Source organism: Oryzias latipes, chromosome 17, assembly GCF_053564925.1.
Source record: "Oryzias latipes strain Hd-rR chromosome 17, Olatipes_Hd-rR_3.1".
Classification (NCBI taxonomy): Eukaryota; Metazoa; Chordata; class Actinopteri; order Beloniformes; family Adrianichthyidae; genus Oryzias; species Oryzias latipes.
Genome location: NC_136253.1, coordinates 32442905 through 32456427, shown reverse-complemented (window position 1 = coordinate 32456427; position 13523 = coordinate 32442905). Strand labels below are relative to the sequence as shown.

General features: G+C 42.8%; 1 protein-coding gene across 20 annotated transcripts in view; it reads right to left on the bottom strand.

Annotated features, from left to right (window-relative positions):
* obscnb (obscurin, cytoskeletal calmodulin and titin-interacting RhoGEF b) overlaps window positions 1-13523 on the bottom strand; it is a 70696-nt gene that overhangs the window by 37899 nt on the left and 19274 nt on the right. For 18 of the 20 annotated variants that reach the window (XM_023964965.2, XM_023964967.2, XM_023964966.2 and 15 more), the window contains 14 exons: window positions 12902-13171; window positions 12561-12827; window positions 12210-12476; window positions 12026-12138; window positions 11789-11942; window positions 11546-11707; window positions 10972-11076; window positions 6347-6613; window positions 4831-5100; window positions 4469-4735; window positions 4104-4370; window positions 3675-3941; window positions 3324-3593; window positions 2981-3250 (listed from right to left, as the gene is read on the bottom strand). In XM_023964965.2, coding sequence (XP_023820733.1) covers window positions 2981-3250; window positions 3324-3593; window positions 3675-3941; window positions 4104-4370; window positions 4469-4735; window positions 4831-5100; window positions 6347-6613; window positions 10972-11076; window positions 11546-11707; window positions 11789-11942; window positions 12026-12138; window positions 12210-12476; window positions 12561-12827; window positions 12902-13171 — 3216 coding nt within the window. The remainder of the gene's footprint in view (window positions 1-2980; window positions 3251-3323; window positions 3594-3674; window positions 3942-4103; window positions 4371-4468; window positions 4736-4830; window positions 5101-6346; window positions 6614-10971; window positions 11077-11545; window positions 11708-11788; window positions 11943-12025; window positions 12139-12209; window positions 12477-12560; window positions 12828-12901; window positions 13172-13523) is intronic. The other 2 variants (XM_023964970.2, XM_078934112.1) reach the window with 1 other exon arrangement.

Sequence of the window (13523 nt, the reverse complement as noted above, 5' to 3'; positions counted from 1 at the left end):
GCAAACATCATTGTCCAGGGAGATTCCTGTCTTACCTCGTCTGTCAGCCTGTCCATCAGCATAGCAAACAAAAAAGGACTCAAAGCTGATCCTTGGTGTAGTCCCACCTCCACCTTGAACTCCTCTGTCTGACCTACAGCACATCTCACCACCGTCATACTTCTCTCATACATGTCCTGAACTACTCTGACATACTTCTCTGCCACTCCAGACGACCTCATACAGTACCACAGCTCCTCCCTCGGCACCCTGTCATACGCCTTCTCTAAATCTACGAACACACAATGCAGCTCCTTCTGACCTTCTCTGTACTTTTCCATCAACATTCTCAAAGCAAAAATGGCATCAGTGGTGCTCTTACGGGGCATGAAACCATACTGCTGCTCACAAATCTCAACCTTCTTCCTAAGCCTGGCTTCCACTACTCTTTCCCACAGCTTCATTGTGTGGCTCATCAACTTTATTCCTCTATAGTTGCTGCAGTTCTGCGTGTCACCCTTGTTCTTAAAGATCGGGACCAGAACGCTTCTCCTCCATTCCTCAGGCATCTTCTCACTCTCTAAAATCCTATTGAACAACCTTGTTAGAAATTCCACTGCTGTCTCTCCTAGGCACTTCCATACCTCCACAGGTACGTCATCAGGACCAACAGCCTTTCCGCTCTTCATCCTTTTCAGAGCCTTCCTAACCTCATCCTTTCCAATCTCTGCTACTTCCTGCTCCACAACAACCACATCTTCCTCCCTTCTTTCCCTGTCATTTTCCTCGTTCATCAGCTCCTCAAAATACTCCTTCCATCTTTTCTGTACACTCTCTTGGGTTGTTAGCACCTTTCCATCTCTGTCCTTAATCACCCTTATCTGTTGCACGTCCTTCCCATCTCTGTCTCTCTGTCTGGCTAGCCTGTACAAGTCTTTCTCTCCTTCCTTTGTGTCTAACCTGTCATAAAGCTCATCGTAAGCTTTCTGTTTGGCCTTTGCCACCTCTCTCTTCACTCTACGCTGCGCTTCCTTGTACTCCTGTCTACCTTCCTCAGTCCTTTCTAAATCCCACTTCCTTTTAGCCAACCTCTTCCTCTGGACGCATTCCTGTACTTCCTCATTCCACCACCAAGTCTCTTTACCGTCTTTCCTCTTTCCAGATGACACACCTAGCACCTTCCTACCTGTTTCCCTGATAATCTCTGCTGTAGTTTCCCAGTCCTCTGGAAGCTCATCCTGACCACCCAGGACCTGCCTCAACTTCTGCCTAAATTCCTCATCACCTCTGTTGCCCTCACCAACATGCCCATTAAAGTCTGCTCCAATAACAACTCTCTCTCCTCTGGGAAAACTCTCTATGACCTCATCCAACTCACTCCAGAATCTCTCCTTCACTTCTAACTCACAGCCAACCTGTGGCGCATACCCACTGACTACATTCACCATCACCCCTTCAATTTCTAACTTTAGGCTCATCATCCTGTCTGAGACTCTTTTCACCTCTAGAACACTGTTTACGAACTCCCCCTTCAGAATCACACCTACCCCGTTTCTCTTCCTATCAGCACCATGATAGAACAGTTTGTATCCTCCTCCAATACTACGTGCCTTGCTGCCCTTCCACCTTGTCTCCTGCACACACAGTACATCTACCTTCCTTCTCTCCATCATGTCTGCCAGCTCTCTGCCTTTCCCTGTCATTGTGCCAACGTTAAGAGTCCCTATTCTCAAACCTATGTTCCTGCCTTTTCCCTTCTCTCTCTGGTCACGGACCCTTCTGCCTCCCCTCTTTCTTCCACCAACAGTAGTCAAATTTCCACCGACACCCTGTAGGTTAACAGCATCGGTGGCGGTCGTTGTTAACCCGGGCCTCGACCGATCCGGTATGTCTAAAGTGTTGTGGATGATTCGCATGGTTATTTTGGCAATTTTTACGCCGGATGCCCTTCCTGACGCAACCCTCTCTATTTATCCGGGCTTGGGACCGGCACAGAAGTTACTGGCTTGCAACCCCTGTGGCTAGATTGCCACACAAACTCATACTAATTCACAAATACACACATACCTGCTCACCAACACTCACGCAAGTATATACAAAGCTGTCTATGAAAAAAAAAAAACTATCTGACACATAACACATACTTTATTGCGCAAACTCTATACTCTTACATAGGTGCTATCATAATCATATACAAACACTTTTATTCTCAAACAAACATATTATCAAACTACCAACTGGATGGCTGGGTGTAGGACTGGCGCCTGGGAAAACAGGGCTTGCTATCCAGGTTCTTTCAATTGCCTCCCATTAAGCGATGAGCCAAATCCAGTGTGGGTCCTTAGGCAAGACCTTTCACTCTACTGCCTGACTAACTTTGCCACAAGGGAGCCCACGTCTGGGTCTCCCTGTGCCGGTCCCCAGCCCAGATAAAATGAAGGATTCTGTCAGGAAGAGCATCTGACGTAAAACTCTCTGCCAAAGCACTTGTGCAAAGCAGTTAAAAGCTGTTTCGCTGTGGTGACCCTTGACAGGATGTGCCGTAAGGTGAAAAACAACACACTATCAAACTCCTACAGCCATACGATCAAACTCATAAGAATAAACTGTTGACTAAGGAATTCTAGATTGTTGACTCCTTTTTCTCTATGAATATAATTAATACAGCAGTAATTACTTCAATATTTCTACCATAGGAATAAAAAACTTTTACCATGTTAAAGAAAACTGTTGTCATAGTTGATTTTGTTCAAGAAAGTTAAGTTGTCTTGTGTGACAAATAAAGTACACTAAAAATAGATTCAATTGAGTGAAATTCACAACCGGTTGTTTCAGCACAAGAGATTTTAAGTGTAAAATTCAATTACTGGTAAGCTGTTTTATTTTAGGGCTTTAGTAGGCTGGGTCATTTTTTAACCGTAGGTCAAGGGGAGTAAACAAAATGTTAGGATCACACAAGGGTTGAGACACACAGAGGAACTTTTTAGGTTCTCATTCTTACCTTTTATTTCCAGCTTGGCTTTGGTTGTTGCGCCTCCAACGACTTCACAACTGTATTCGCCGCAGTCTTTGGAGGATACACTGCGGATGATCAGCTTCCTGACCGTATCCTGTTGACTGATCTCATACTTCTGGCTCACCTTTATGGCCTTGCCATCTTTGGCCCACTTAACAGAAGAACCAGCCTGTGTCACCTCACAGGTAAAAACTGCGTCTTCACCTTGAACGGTAGTAACAGTCTGAAGTGCTTTTGATATGGAGGATGCTTTTCCTGTGAAAAAGTGGTTAGTGTAAAAAAATGTTTTTCTTTCCATTGGTCTTTCATTTTGAAGTTCATGACTGACCTTCAACTGTTAATCTTGCTCTGGAGCTCAGGTCCTTGATGCTGAAGACCACCTCACCAGAATCATCAGGGGTGACATCTTTAATCGTCAGCATGTACTTGCGTCCTTGATTGGCTATCTTCACGCGGCCGTCGTTCGCCACAGTTTTGCCGTTGACCGTCCACAGGAAGTCATCAGTGCTCTCTCGAGACAGAATGCACTCAAAGCTGCACGTCTCTCCTTCGTTCACCTCTGTAGATTTCAGCCATTTTGTGATTCCGATACCAATTTCTAGAGTCAAGAGCACAAGCTTTGTTTTTGATCTGTGTGCCGGAACAACTCTTTTTGATTTGAAACTGTGCAAACGCTCACCTCTCACAATGACCTTTGACTTAGAGACCTCCGTACCGAGATCACAACTGTATTCTCCAGCATCGTCTTTGGTCACATCCTTTATGATCAGCCCTAAAGACTTGCCCGTGTGCAGGAGCTCATACTTGGGTCCAGCTTTCAGGACTTTACCTTCTTTTTTCCAAACTGGGGAGACCCTTGGCTTTGATGCCTCGCATGTCAGAGTTATCATGCCCTTTTCCTCCCCAGTAACATCATCTAGTGATTTGAGGAACACTGCACGCTTTTCTGCAGGAAATCAGAGTGGATTTAGATTCAGATCTTTTAAAATACCTCGGTTAGTGACAAAATTTTGTACTTCAAGGAAGTATTTTGTGTGCTCAGACACAAACTTGTAAATATTCTCCAAGAGAAATTTTTTTATATCATAAAAGTTAAAGAATGCGTTACCTTTAACCTTGAGTGCGACAGACTCTTTCACCTTCCGCACTTGAAATGTGATGGTTCCTCCATCTTTTGGCGCCAGGTTTTTCAGCGTGAGTTTGTGGACCTTTCCGTCGTGCGTGATGGTGTTGACTTCGTTCGTGAAGAGCACCTTGTCGTTCAGAAGCCACTGCGCCTCTTCATCTGCATAATTGATCTCACATGTGAAGACGGCATCGCTGTCTTCATCCACCTCAGCGTCGGCCAGATGCTTCGTGATCTTAATTTCCCGTGCTTGGTAAAAAAAAAAAAAATGAAAAAAAGATATATTTTATTATTTTATGGGATTGCATGTTTGCTTTGTTTTGTGCTGTCAAAGGAACACAAAGTACCTTCAACAGTCAGTGTGCCTTTGGACTCAGCAGGTCCAGACAGGCAGCGATACTCGCCACTGTCCTCCTCTGTCAGCCGTTGGATAGTGAGTTGCGCTGTCGCAGCTTTTTGCTTCGTGCTGTACTTGTCTGATGCTGTTAGAAGCTCCTGACCTTTGAACCATTTGACCTCTTTTGGTGTGGCTGAGAATTTGCAGGTGAGTGTGGCGGAGCTTTTCTCCTTTGCATTCACATCAGAGATTGGCTCAGCAATCTCAAGCGGACGCTCTGTACACAGAAAAATAAGCGATCTGTGTCTTACATCAACACTATGGACTCACTTTGCTGACGTGCTGTGAGAACAAACCTTTCAAAACATTTACCTTTAACTGTGAGCTGAGCTGAGGATTTACTTTTCCCAGCGGTGAACTGCACAAGCCCCGTCATGGAGGCTTTTGTCTTTTTGAAGGTGAGGCGATGCATGGTGCCTTCTTTCTCCATCTCAACATCAGGACCCTCCTGAATGGGAACTCCATTCAAAGTCCAAGCAGGAGGTTTGACCAGCTCCATACTGATTTCCACCTCAAAAACAGCTGCAAAGGGCTCGGTCACCTCCACGGAGCTCAGCTCCTGCACAATGCTGATGGACTGTTCTGCAGGGATCGTGGACAAAAAATACCTTTTTGGTATAAAAATTGACTTTTTGCTAATATATTATTATTAAATATAGATATTGAAATTGAAAGTATAACAGGGTAAAACATTAACATTAACAAACATTAAAAATCTGACCTTACGACTCACTAAATCGGAATTATATCTGTGTTTTCCCTTTCTATGTGAAATTTTAAAATAAATAGATTGAATATTTATTCAGGATCCATCCTGAGTAAATATTTGTATCCAAAATGGGAGGATAATTTGGAAGGCTGGACGATTCTCTGAAGCTTATAATGATTTTACATTAGATAATGGCCAGTTTACGCAGCCACTACATACATTTTACGCAGATTTCATGGAGGAAAATTTGCTTGACATAAAGTGAGAAAAGTTGTGGTTTTTGCGCGAAATTCTCACAGATGTCTCACGAGTGAACTACCCTACGTTAAAACCACAGAAGTACTAGCGCATGAACCATGCGTTATTATTGAGCTGCTTATATGCAATTCATTAGTAATTTGTGCGTCAATTACATAATTTGAATGTGACGTATGTGCCGTGTACACAATATAAAAGTTATAAAAAATGGTCGTGGAAAGCCACAAATTTTGCATATGCACCTCATAAAATCATGCACAATTGCGTAGGATTTATGTGATAATTGTGAACAAACTACATAAAATATGCGTAAACTGCGTAGTTTTAAACTGACCGAAAATTTTGAACAGCTCAAAACCGAATTCACGTAAAGACCCGTGGGACAAAACCCTCGACAGACATCCCCACACATTGACCAATGACGAACGCAAGAAACACTTATTGATTACTTATTTCACCCATGTATCACGAAAGACAGAAATTTCATGCATGGAAAATGTGCATGTATGTACGTGGTGGCTGTGTGACCCAGGCCTATAGATTCAAATCAGCAAAACCCCTAAAATGAGCGTAATCATGCGGCCACTGCAGATAAACATACTACAAAAAATAAATGGATTAAATCAGAGAATCTTAGTCAAAATTAGGTTTTGTCATCTATACATAATAAATATTATTAGATTTATTAGGGTTAGCCAATTTATACTTCAACGTAAAGTTAAACAGTTCGTCCATTTAGTAAATATTTCAACAGAAAAGACAAAAGAAAAACATAAACTCCTCATTGGTTCATAGTTTGATGGCCTGTTTTTAAATAAAGTAGTTGTTTGCTGATGGTTTTGTCACCCTGCGCTGTAATACCTTCTACCAGTAGTTTACAGGACGTCCTGTCATCAGTGGCGTCACAGGTGTAAGTCTCTTCGTCGCCAGAGTCCACGTCGTTGATGGTGAGCATTCGGTACACGTCTTCGCTTTTAATCTCGTATTTTTGGCTGGGTTTAAGTTCCGTCTTGTTTTTGAACCACTTCACCCCTGCGCTGGCGCGGGACACGTGGCACTCAAGGTGGACCCGATGTTTGTACATGGCTATCTTATCTCTGAGCTTCTTCACAAACTTGACAGGCAGTTCTATGGTGACAACAACACTGAATGAATGAAATCTACTAAATACAAAACTCTGTGGACCACAGTTACAGAGCCTGAGTGCATTTCAGAACCAATATTCTCCGTTTAACCCTTGTGCTATCTTAGATGACCCCACCCTTACATTGACGTGTTCTCCCTACCATGACAAAGGTGGATAAAGGTGGAAAGATTTCATGTAATCCATGGAGACCAGTGAGGTTCACAAATCATTGAAGAAAAAAGGTTCAGTGCACTGTCTGGTGGGTCTAGATGACCTAGCTCCCAATGGTAAAGTGCCTAGGATAGCACAAGGGTTAAATGATGCCAAAGCCAGCACACATAGGAGCTTCAATGTTGTGACATTCTCTTGAAAAAATCTGTACTCTTTTGTGGATTTAATCACTATGCAAACGGCAGAATGTACATTTATTTAGTGGAATATTTACATGTGAACAATTCTAAGGATCCCTTTTTTCTCTTGAAGTTATAAAGTTAAGTTGTAGTTAAGTCCTCCGAACCACCGTTTCTGGATACATTCATTTTTAACAGTTCAACGTTTAACTGCGGGGAACAAAAGTGAATCCGTAATCCCAGTTTAAGGGATTAATGGGAGTTTAAATAAGACATTTTTGACTTCAGGGCTGTTTCTTTTCCGCATTTACGCAAATAAATAATTAGTTCAATAAAGTTCATAGTGTCTCTATTGATAACTGACTTCGTCGGTTCTTCTATTATCAGAACCAGTTGTGTTTGTGTGAAAAAACACAACTGTGTTTGAGGATAGAAGAACCGTAGAGGTAAATGTATGATTAGGTTATCAGTGGCAGCCCTGATACCTTTGAAACTTCAATATGGTCATAAAGTGTGCTATTAAAACTGATAAAGAACAAAGCAGTGCTTCTTTTCTTCTTTTTAAAAGCAGAGTAGCCCTTCCCATCATCTGAAATTTGTATCTTAAGGCGATGTCACTCAGCTATTTTTTACATTTTGAGCGTATTGCACGGATAAAAATTTGTCATATGTGAATATTCGTGGAAAAAGTGATCAAAGATGTGGTCTTTATGTGAAAGCATCCCAGATGTATTACCAATGAACCACGTTAAAACCACAGAAGAAGTGTGTGGTTTTACAGAGCACGTAGAACATGAACTGTGCACAATTCTTGCGCTGTTTATGTGCAATTCATTAGTGACTTGTGCGTCAATTACATAATTTGAACGTGACATGTGCGGCGTATACACAATATAAAAGTCATACATCGGTGGTACTTGTGTAAACGGTCTGTTTGACATATGTGGAATGTTTGTGGAAAGCCTCAATTTTGCATATGCATCTTGTAAAAATCACGCAAATTGCGTAAAATAAGAAACTTCGTAAAATTTGTCTAAACGGTATAATTATCAACTGACCAAAAATTTTGAACGGCTCAAAACCGAATTTATGTAAAGATCCGTCGGCCATCAACGAATGACGAACGCATGAAACACTTATGAATTACGCATGTATCACAAAAGACCGAAATTTCCTACGTGGATAATGCTCAAAATGTATGTAGTGGTTGTGTGACATACATAGGCTTTGAGAAAATTGGGAGACTTAAACCTCCTTTAGTTGTAGTGATTGTGATAAAGGCTAAAGTTGGATATTGGTTGTAAATCCATTTAGGCAAAAATCGGTCCATACTGTAAGACTTTACTCACACAAGAGACCTAAGCAGAACCTTATAGGAGCACATTTACACCAAGACGTTCAGATTTTAAAAGCTTGACCCAAATGGCAGCGCTATAGTCAGCAAACCCTAATTAAAAATAAATGTTGGAGGACCTTGAGAGATATAAAGATTGAAATAAAAAGACATAAAGCAACTTTAATTTCAGCTTCTGAAAAGAAGACCAAGTGGTGGAAGCTACAGAATGAAGAAACTTGTGAGAAATTTAGGCAGAAGTTGAGGCAGGTCCTGGGTGGTCAGGATGAGCTTCCAGATGACTGGGAAACTACAGCAGAAACTATCAGGGAAACAGGTAGGAAGGTGCTAGGTGTGTCATCTGGAAAGAGGAAAGACGGTAAAGAGACTTGGTGGTGGAATGAGGAAGTACAGGAATGCGTCCAGAGGAAGAGGTTGGCTAAAAGGAAGTGGGATGTAGAAAGGACTGAGGAAGGTAGACAGGAGTACAAGGAAGCGCAGCGTAGAGTGAAGAGAGAGGTGGCAAAGGCCAAACAGAAGGCTTACGATGAGCTATATGACAGGTTAGACACAAAGGAAGGAGAGAAGGACTTGTACAGGCTAGCCAGACAGAGAGACAGAGATGGGAAGGACGTGCAACAGATAAGGGTGATTAAGGACAGAGATGGAAAGGTGCTAACAACCCAGGAGAGTGTACAGAAAAGATGGAAGGAGTATTTTGAGGAGCTGATGAACGTGGAAAATGACAGGGAAAGAAGGGAGGAAGATGTGGTTGTTGTGGAGCAGGAAGTAGCAGAGATTGGAAAGGATGAGGTTAGGAAGGCTCTGAAAAGGATGAAGAGCGGAAAGGCCGTTGGTCCTGATGACCTACCTGTGGAGGTATGGAAGTGCTTAGGAGAGACAGCAGTGGAATTTCTAACGAGGTTGTTCAATAGGATTTTAGAGAGTGAGAAGATGCCTGAGGAATGGAGGAGAAGCGTTCTGGTTCCGATCTTTAAGAACAAGGGTGACACGCAGAACTGCAGCAACTATAGAGGAATAAAGTTGATGAGCCACACAATGAAGCTGTGGGAAAGAGTAGTGGAAGCCAGGCTTAGGAAGAAGGTGGAGATCTGTGAGCAGCAGTATGGTTTCATGCCCCGTAAGAGCACCACTGATGCCATTTTTGCTTTGAGAATGTTGATGGAAAAGTACAGAGAAGGTCAGAAGGAGCTGCATTGTGTGTTCGTAGATTTAGAGAAGGCGTATGACAGGGTGCCGAGGGAGGAGCTGTGGTACTGTATGAGGTCGTCTGGAGTGGCAGAGAAGTATGTCAGAGTAGTTCAGGACATGTATGAGAGAAGTATGACGGTGGTGAGATGTGCTGTAGGTCAGACAGAGGAGTTCAAGGTGGAGGTGGGACTACACCAAGGATCAGCTTTGAGTCCCTTTTTGTTTGCTGTGCTGATGGACAGGCTGACAGACGAGGTAAGACAGGAATCTCCCTGGACAATGATGTTTGCGGATGACATTGTAATTTGCAGTGAGAGTAGAGAGCAGGTGGAGGAACAGCTAGAGAGGTGGAGGTTTGCTCTGGAAAGAAGAGGCATGAAGGTCAGTCGTAGTAAGACAGAATACATGTGTCTGAACGAGAGGGATCAAGGTGGAAGCATTAGGTTACAGGGGGCTGAGGTGAAGAAGGTGCAGGAGTTTAAGTACTTGGGGTCAACAGTTCAGTGTGATGGGGAGTGTGGAAAAGAGGTGAAGAGGCGAGTGCAGGCAGGTTGGAGCGGATGGAGGAAAGTGTCAGGAGTGTTGTGTGACAGAAGAGTGCCAGCAAGACTCAAAGGAAAGGTGTACAAGACAGTGGTGAGACCAGCTCTGCTCTATGGGTTAGAGACGGTAGCAGTGAGACAGAGACAAGAGGCTGATATGGAGGTAGCGGAGATGAAGATGTTGAGGTTCTCCTTAGGAGTGACCAGGTTAGACAGGATAAGGAACGAGTACATCAGAGGGACGGCTCATGTTGCCTGTGTTAGCGACAAAGTCAGAGAAGCCAGACTGAGATGGTTTGGACATGTTCAGAGGAGAAATAGTGGATATATTGGTAGAAGGATGTTGGAGATGGAGCTGCCTGGCAGGAGGGCAAGAGGACGGCCAAAGAGGAGATACATGGATGTCTTAACAGAGGACATGAAGTTGGCTAATGTTAGGGTAGAAGATGTCCATGATAGAGTGAGGTGGAAAAGGATGATTCGCTGTGGCGACCCCTGATGGGAAAAGCCGAAAGAGAAAGAAGAATTTCAGCTTCTGAAGGCTGAAGAACAGAGGTCTCTTAGAATTGTCCACATGCTTCAAACTGTCTGAAAATCACAGGACAAAACCCTTCATGATAAAGTGAACATGGAGATGTTTTTTGTGATGCCATCAGGCCTCAATGAGGAACAACTATACAACTGGATTTTTCCTTCTCAAAGTCTGGAACCAACAATACTTCTGGCTGGGACCATTTTACTGAAATCCTATTGTTGACAAATAAATAAAGGGAGAACTTAAAATGTTGTTTGATGGAAACAAAGAAGGAGAAATCCGTTTGCAAAGATGCTAAAAGCTCAAATGTTGGTTAGGTGGATTCCATGCAAACAAGGCATTTAGTGTTTGTGGTGAAATTAGTGTCAGCACCAAGCAGACGGGTTACCTTTAACTTTGAGTTTTGCAACTGAAGATGCCTTTTCTGCTGTAAATTTAATCTCCCCCATATCTTCAGGGGAAACACACTTAAACAACAACACATAGGTTTTGCCTGGAAAAAAAACAAAGTTAAAAAAAAAGATTTCAAATATATTTAAGTCATTAAAGTCCCACTCCAATCATCTTTTGAGCTACATTAAAATCATTTCCAGTGGTCATTTAATCATTATTATGACATTTTTTGTCAAAATCAAGAAACAAAGCGACAGAAATCCACCAAGGATTCGCCTTTGAATTGTGGGCGGGGCCATTGGCGGGGAGCAGCCCCGTCTCTCTTCTCCTTCCCTTTGCTGAAAGCCCAGAGCAGGGAGCTTGTGGCCCACCCAGCATATTGTCTGTCATAAACATGCTCTTTTGAAATGGCATTATTTCATCTGCTCCAGGTTCACAACAATTTGAATACAGAAATAATCTGAAATGCAATTTTGGGCTTAATTTCTTTATATTTGTTCTCCGTAATCAGAAAAATGCCACAAGAACATGTCAAAAACAGAAAAAAAACATGGTTTTGGGTAACATACCCTCTTGTCTCATCTTGATGTTGTCACTGGCTTTAAGTTTGGCGTTTCCTTTGTACCAGTGGCCCTCCACATCGTCGTGTGAAACTTCACAAACAAAAGTCGCGCTCTCCTTCTCCATTACTTCAACATCTTCCAGCTTCTTCACAACCTTTATATCCCTGACTGCAACACAAATACACACATCCAGTGTTACCGTGGAAGTGTCACGAGTGACGGCTGTTTCCTCTGTGACGCCATCGCTACCGTGAACGCTGAGCTTAGCTGAGGTGCTGTCATCGGCTGTGCGGCAGACATAGGTGCCTGCATCTTCAGGCGTGCATTTGGTGATGATCAAAGTGCGTTTTTGTCCTGAGGAATGAATGCCGAAGTTTCTCCCGGGTTTCAGTTCTAGATCATCCTGGAGAGGAGTTGTTTTTAAACGTCACAAAAGAGACTTTTTTCTTTCATCTCAGAGACTATAATGGAATGCGGATGGCTTACCTTCAACCATCTAACCTCAGCGTTGGCTCTAGAAACCTCACATTCAAAAGCAACCTTTTCCCTCTCTGAAACTTTAATATCCATTAAAGGTTTGCAGATCAGCGCAGGAGGTTCTGCAGAACCAGAGCAAAATCGTCAAAAATTGCTCTATTTCAAAAAGTGTCTAATAGGAGACAGAACTCACCCGTGACAACCAGTTTGCCTGAAGTATGGACTCCTTCTGCCTTAAAGGAAATAGTTCCAGCATCTTCTCTCCTAAGATTAGACAGCGTCAGGGTGTGCTTGTTTCCAAGGACTGCGATCCTGCAGTTTGCTCCAGTCTTCAACTTGGTCCCATCTCTGGTCCATGAGCCCTCAACATCTTCTTGACTGAGCTCTACCTCAAACTTTGCACTCTCTGCTTCATGCGCTTTGGTGTCTGCGAGACCCTTAATGACACGGATCTTCTTCCCTGCAGAAGAAAGGAAAAAAAAACTCAAAAATAAATCTAAAAACAGGGAAAGAGTTAAAATATCTCTTGAGGGATCAGCCGTACTTTCCACGGTAAGCTTGGCCTGAGTTTTATCATCCAGAGTTTCACAAGAATAGAGTCCTCGGTCATCATAGGTGATTCTCTTGAAGACTAGAGCCTGCTTAGCTCCATCGAGACGAATCTCAATGTTTCCTGCAGGCTGCAGCACCACACTGTTCTTCATCCACCTGACCTCATCGGAAGCCTTACTGAGCTCTACCTCCAGTTTGACCTCACTCTGCTCCTCCACCGTCAGGTTTTCCAGCTTTTTCTGGAAGGTCACAGGTTCATCTGAAGAAAGTAAAAGTGGACGCTGAAGATATCACAAACTTTATAATTCTGACTACAAAGATGGCTTTTCTTACGCTGAACTTGCAGAGTTGCTTTGCAAGTTTTGCCTTCTGCATCAACGCTTATCTCGCCGGCATCTTTCTGGGTGACAGAGGCGATGGTGAGTGAGTGAGTCCCTGCGCCGTGTTCAGTCTTGTACTTTGGACCAACGGTGATGGGAACATTTTTGTGGAACCACTTAACACTGGCATCCACTGGCGTTACGGCGCACTTAAAAATGGCGTCTTTTCCCTCCGTGGCAACAACATTGTTCAGCTTGGTGGTCAGCCTCACGAGTCGTGGCGCTGAAAGCAGGAAAAAATGCTAAATTAAAGTTTCTATTTTCTGCAATGATGGAATAAAACTAAAGAAAAATGTGTTTGGATCAGAAGTAGCAGTCACAAATTCATGGGAAATTTAATTTTTATATGTTTATTAGCCTAAATAAAAATTTAGCAGATCGTTAAGATACAAACGAAGTTAGTTTTTACTCCTATGGCATAACAGAGAAGTTCAATGTGAGCTTCATTATTTTTATTTATCACAGCATGTTATTGTAGCCTATATGTTCATTTTAGAATTGAATGGAATATCTTTATTTATATAGCAGTTTTCACAAAGAAACACTCACTGCTTTACAAAAAGAAGGCATAAAAT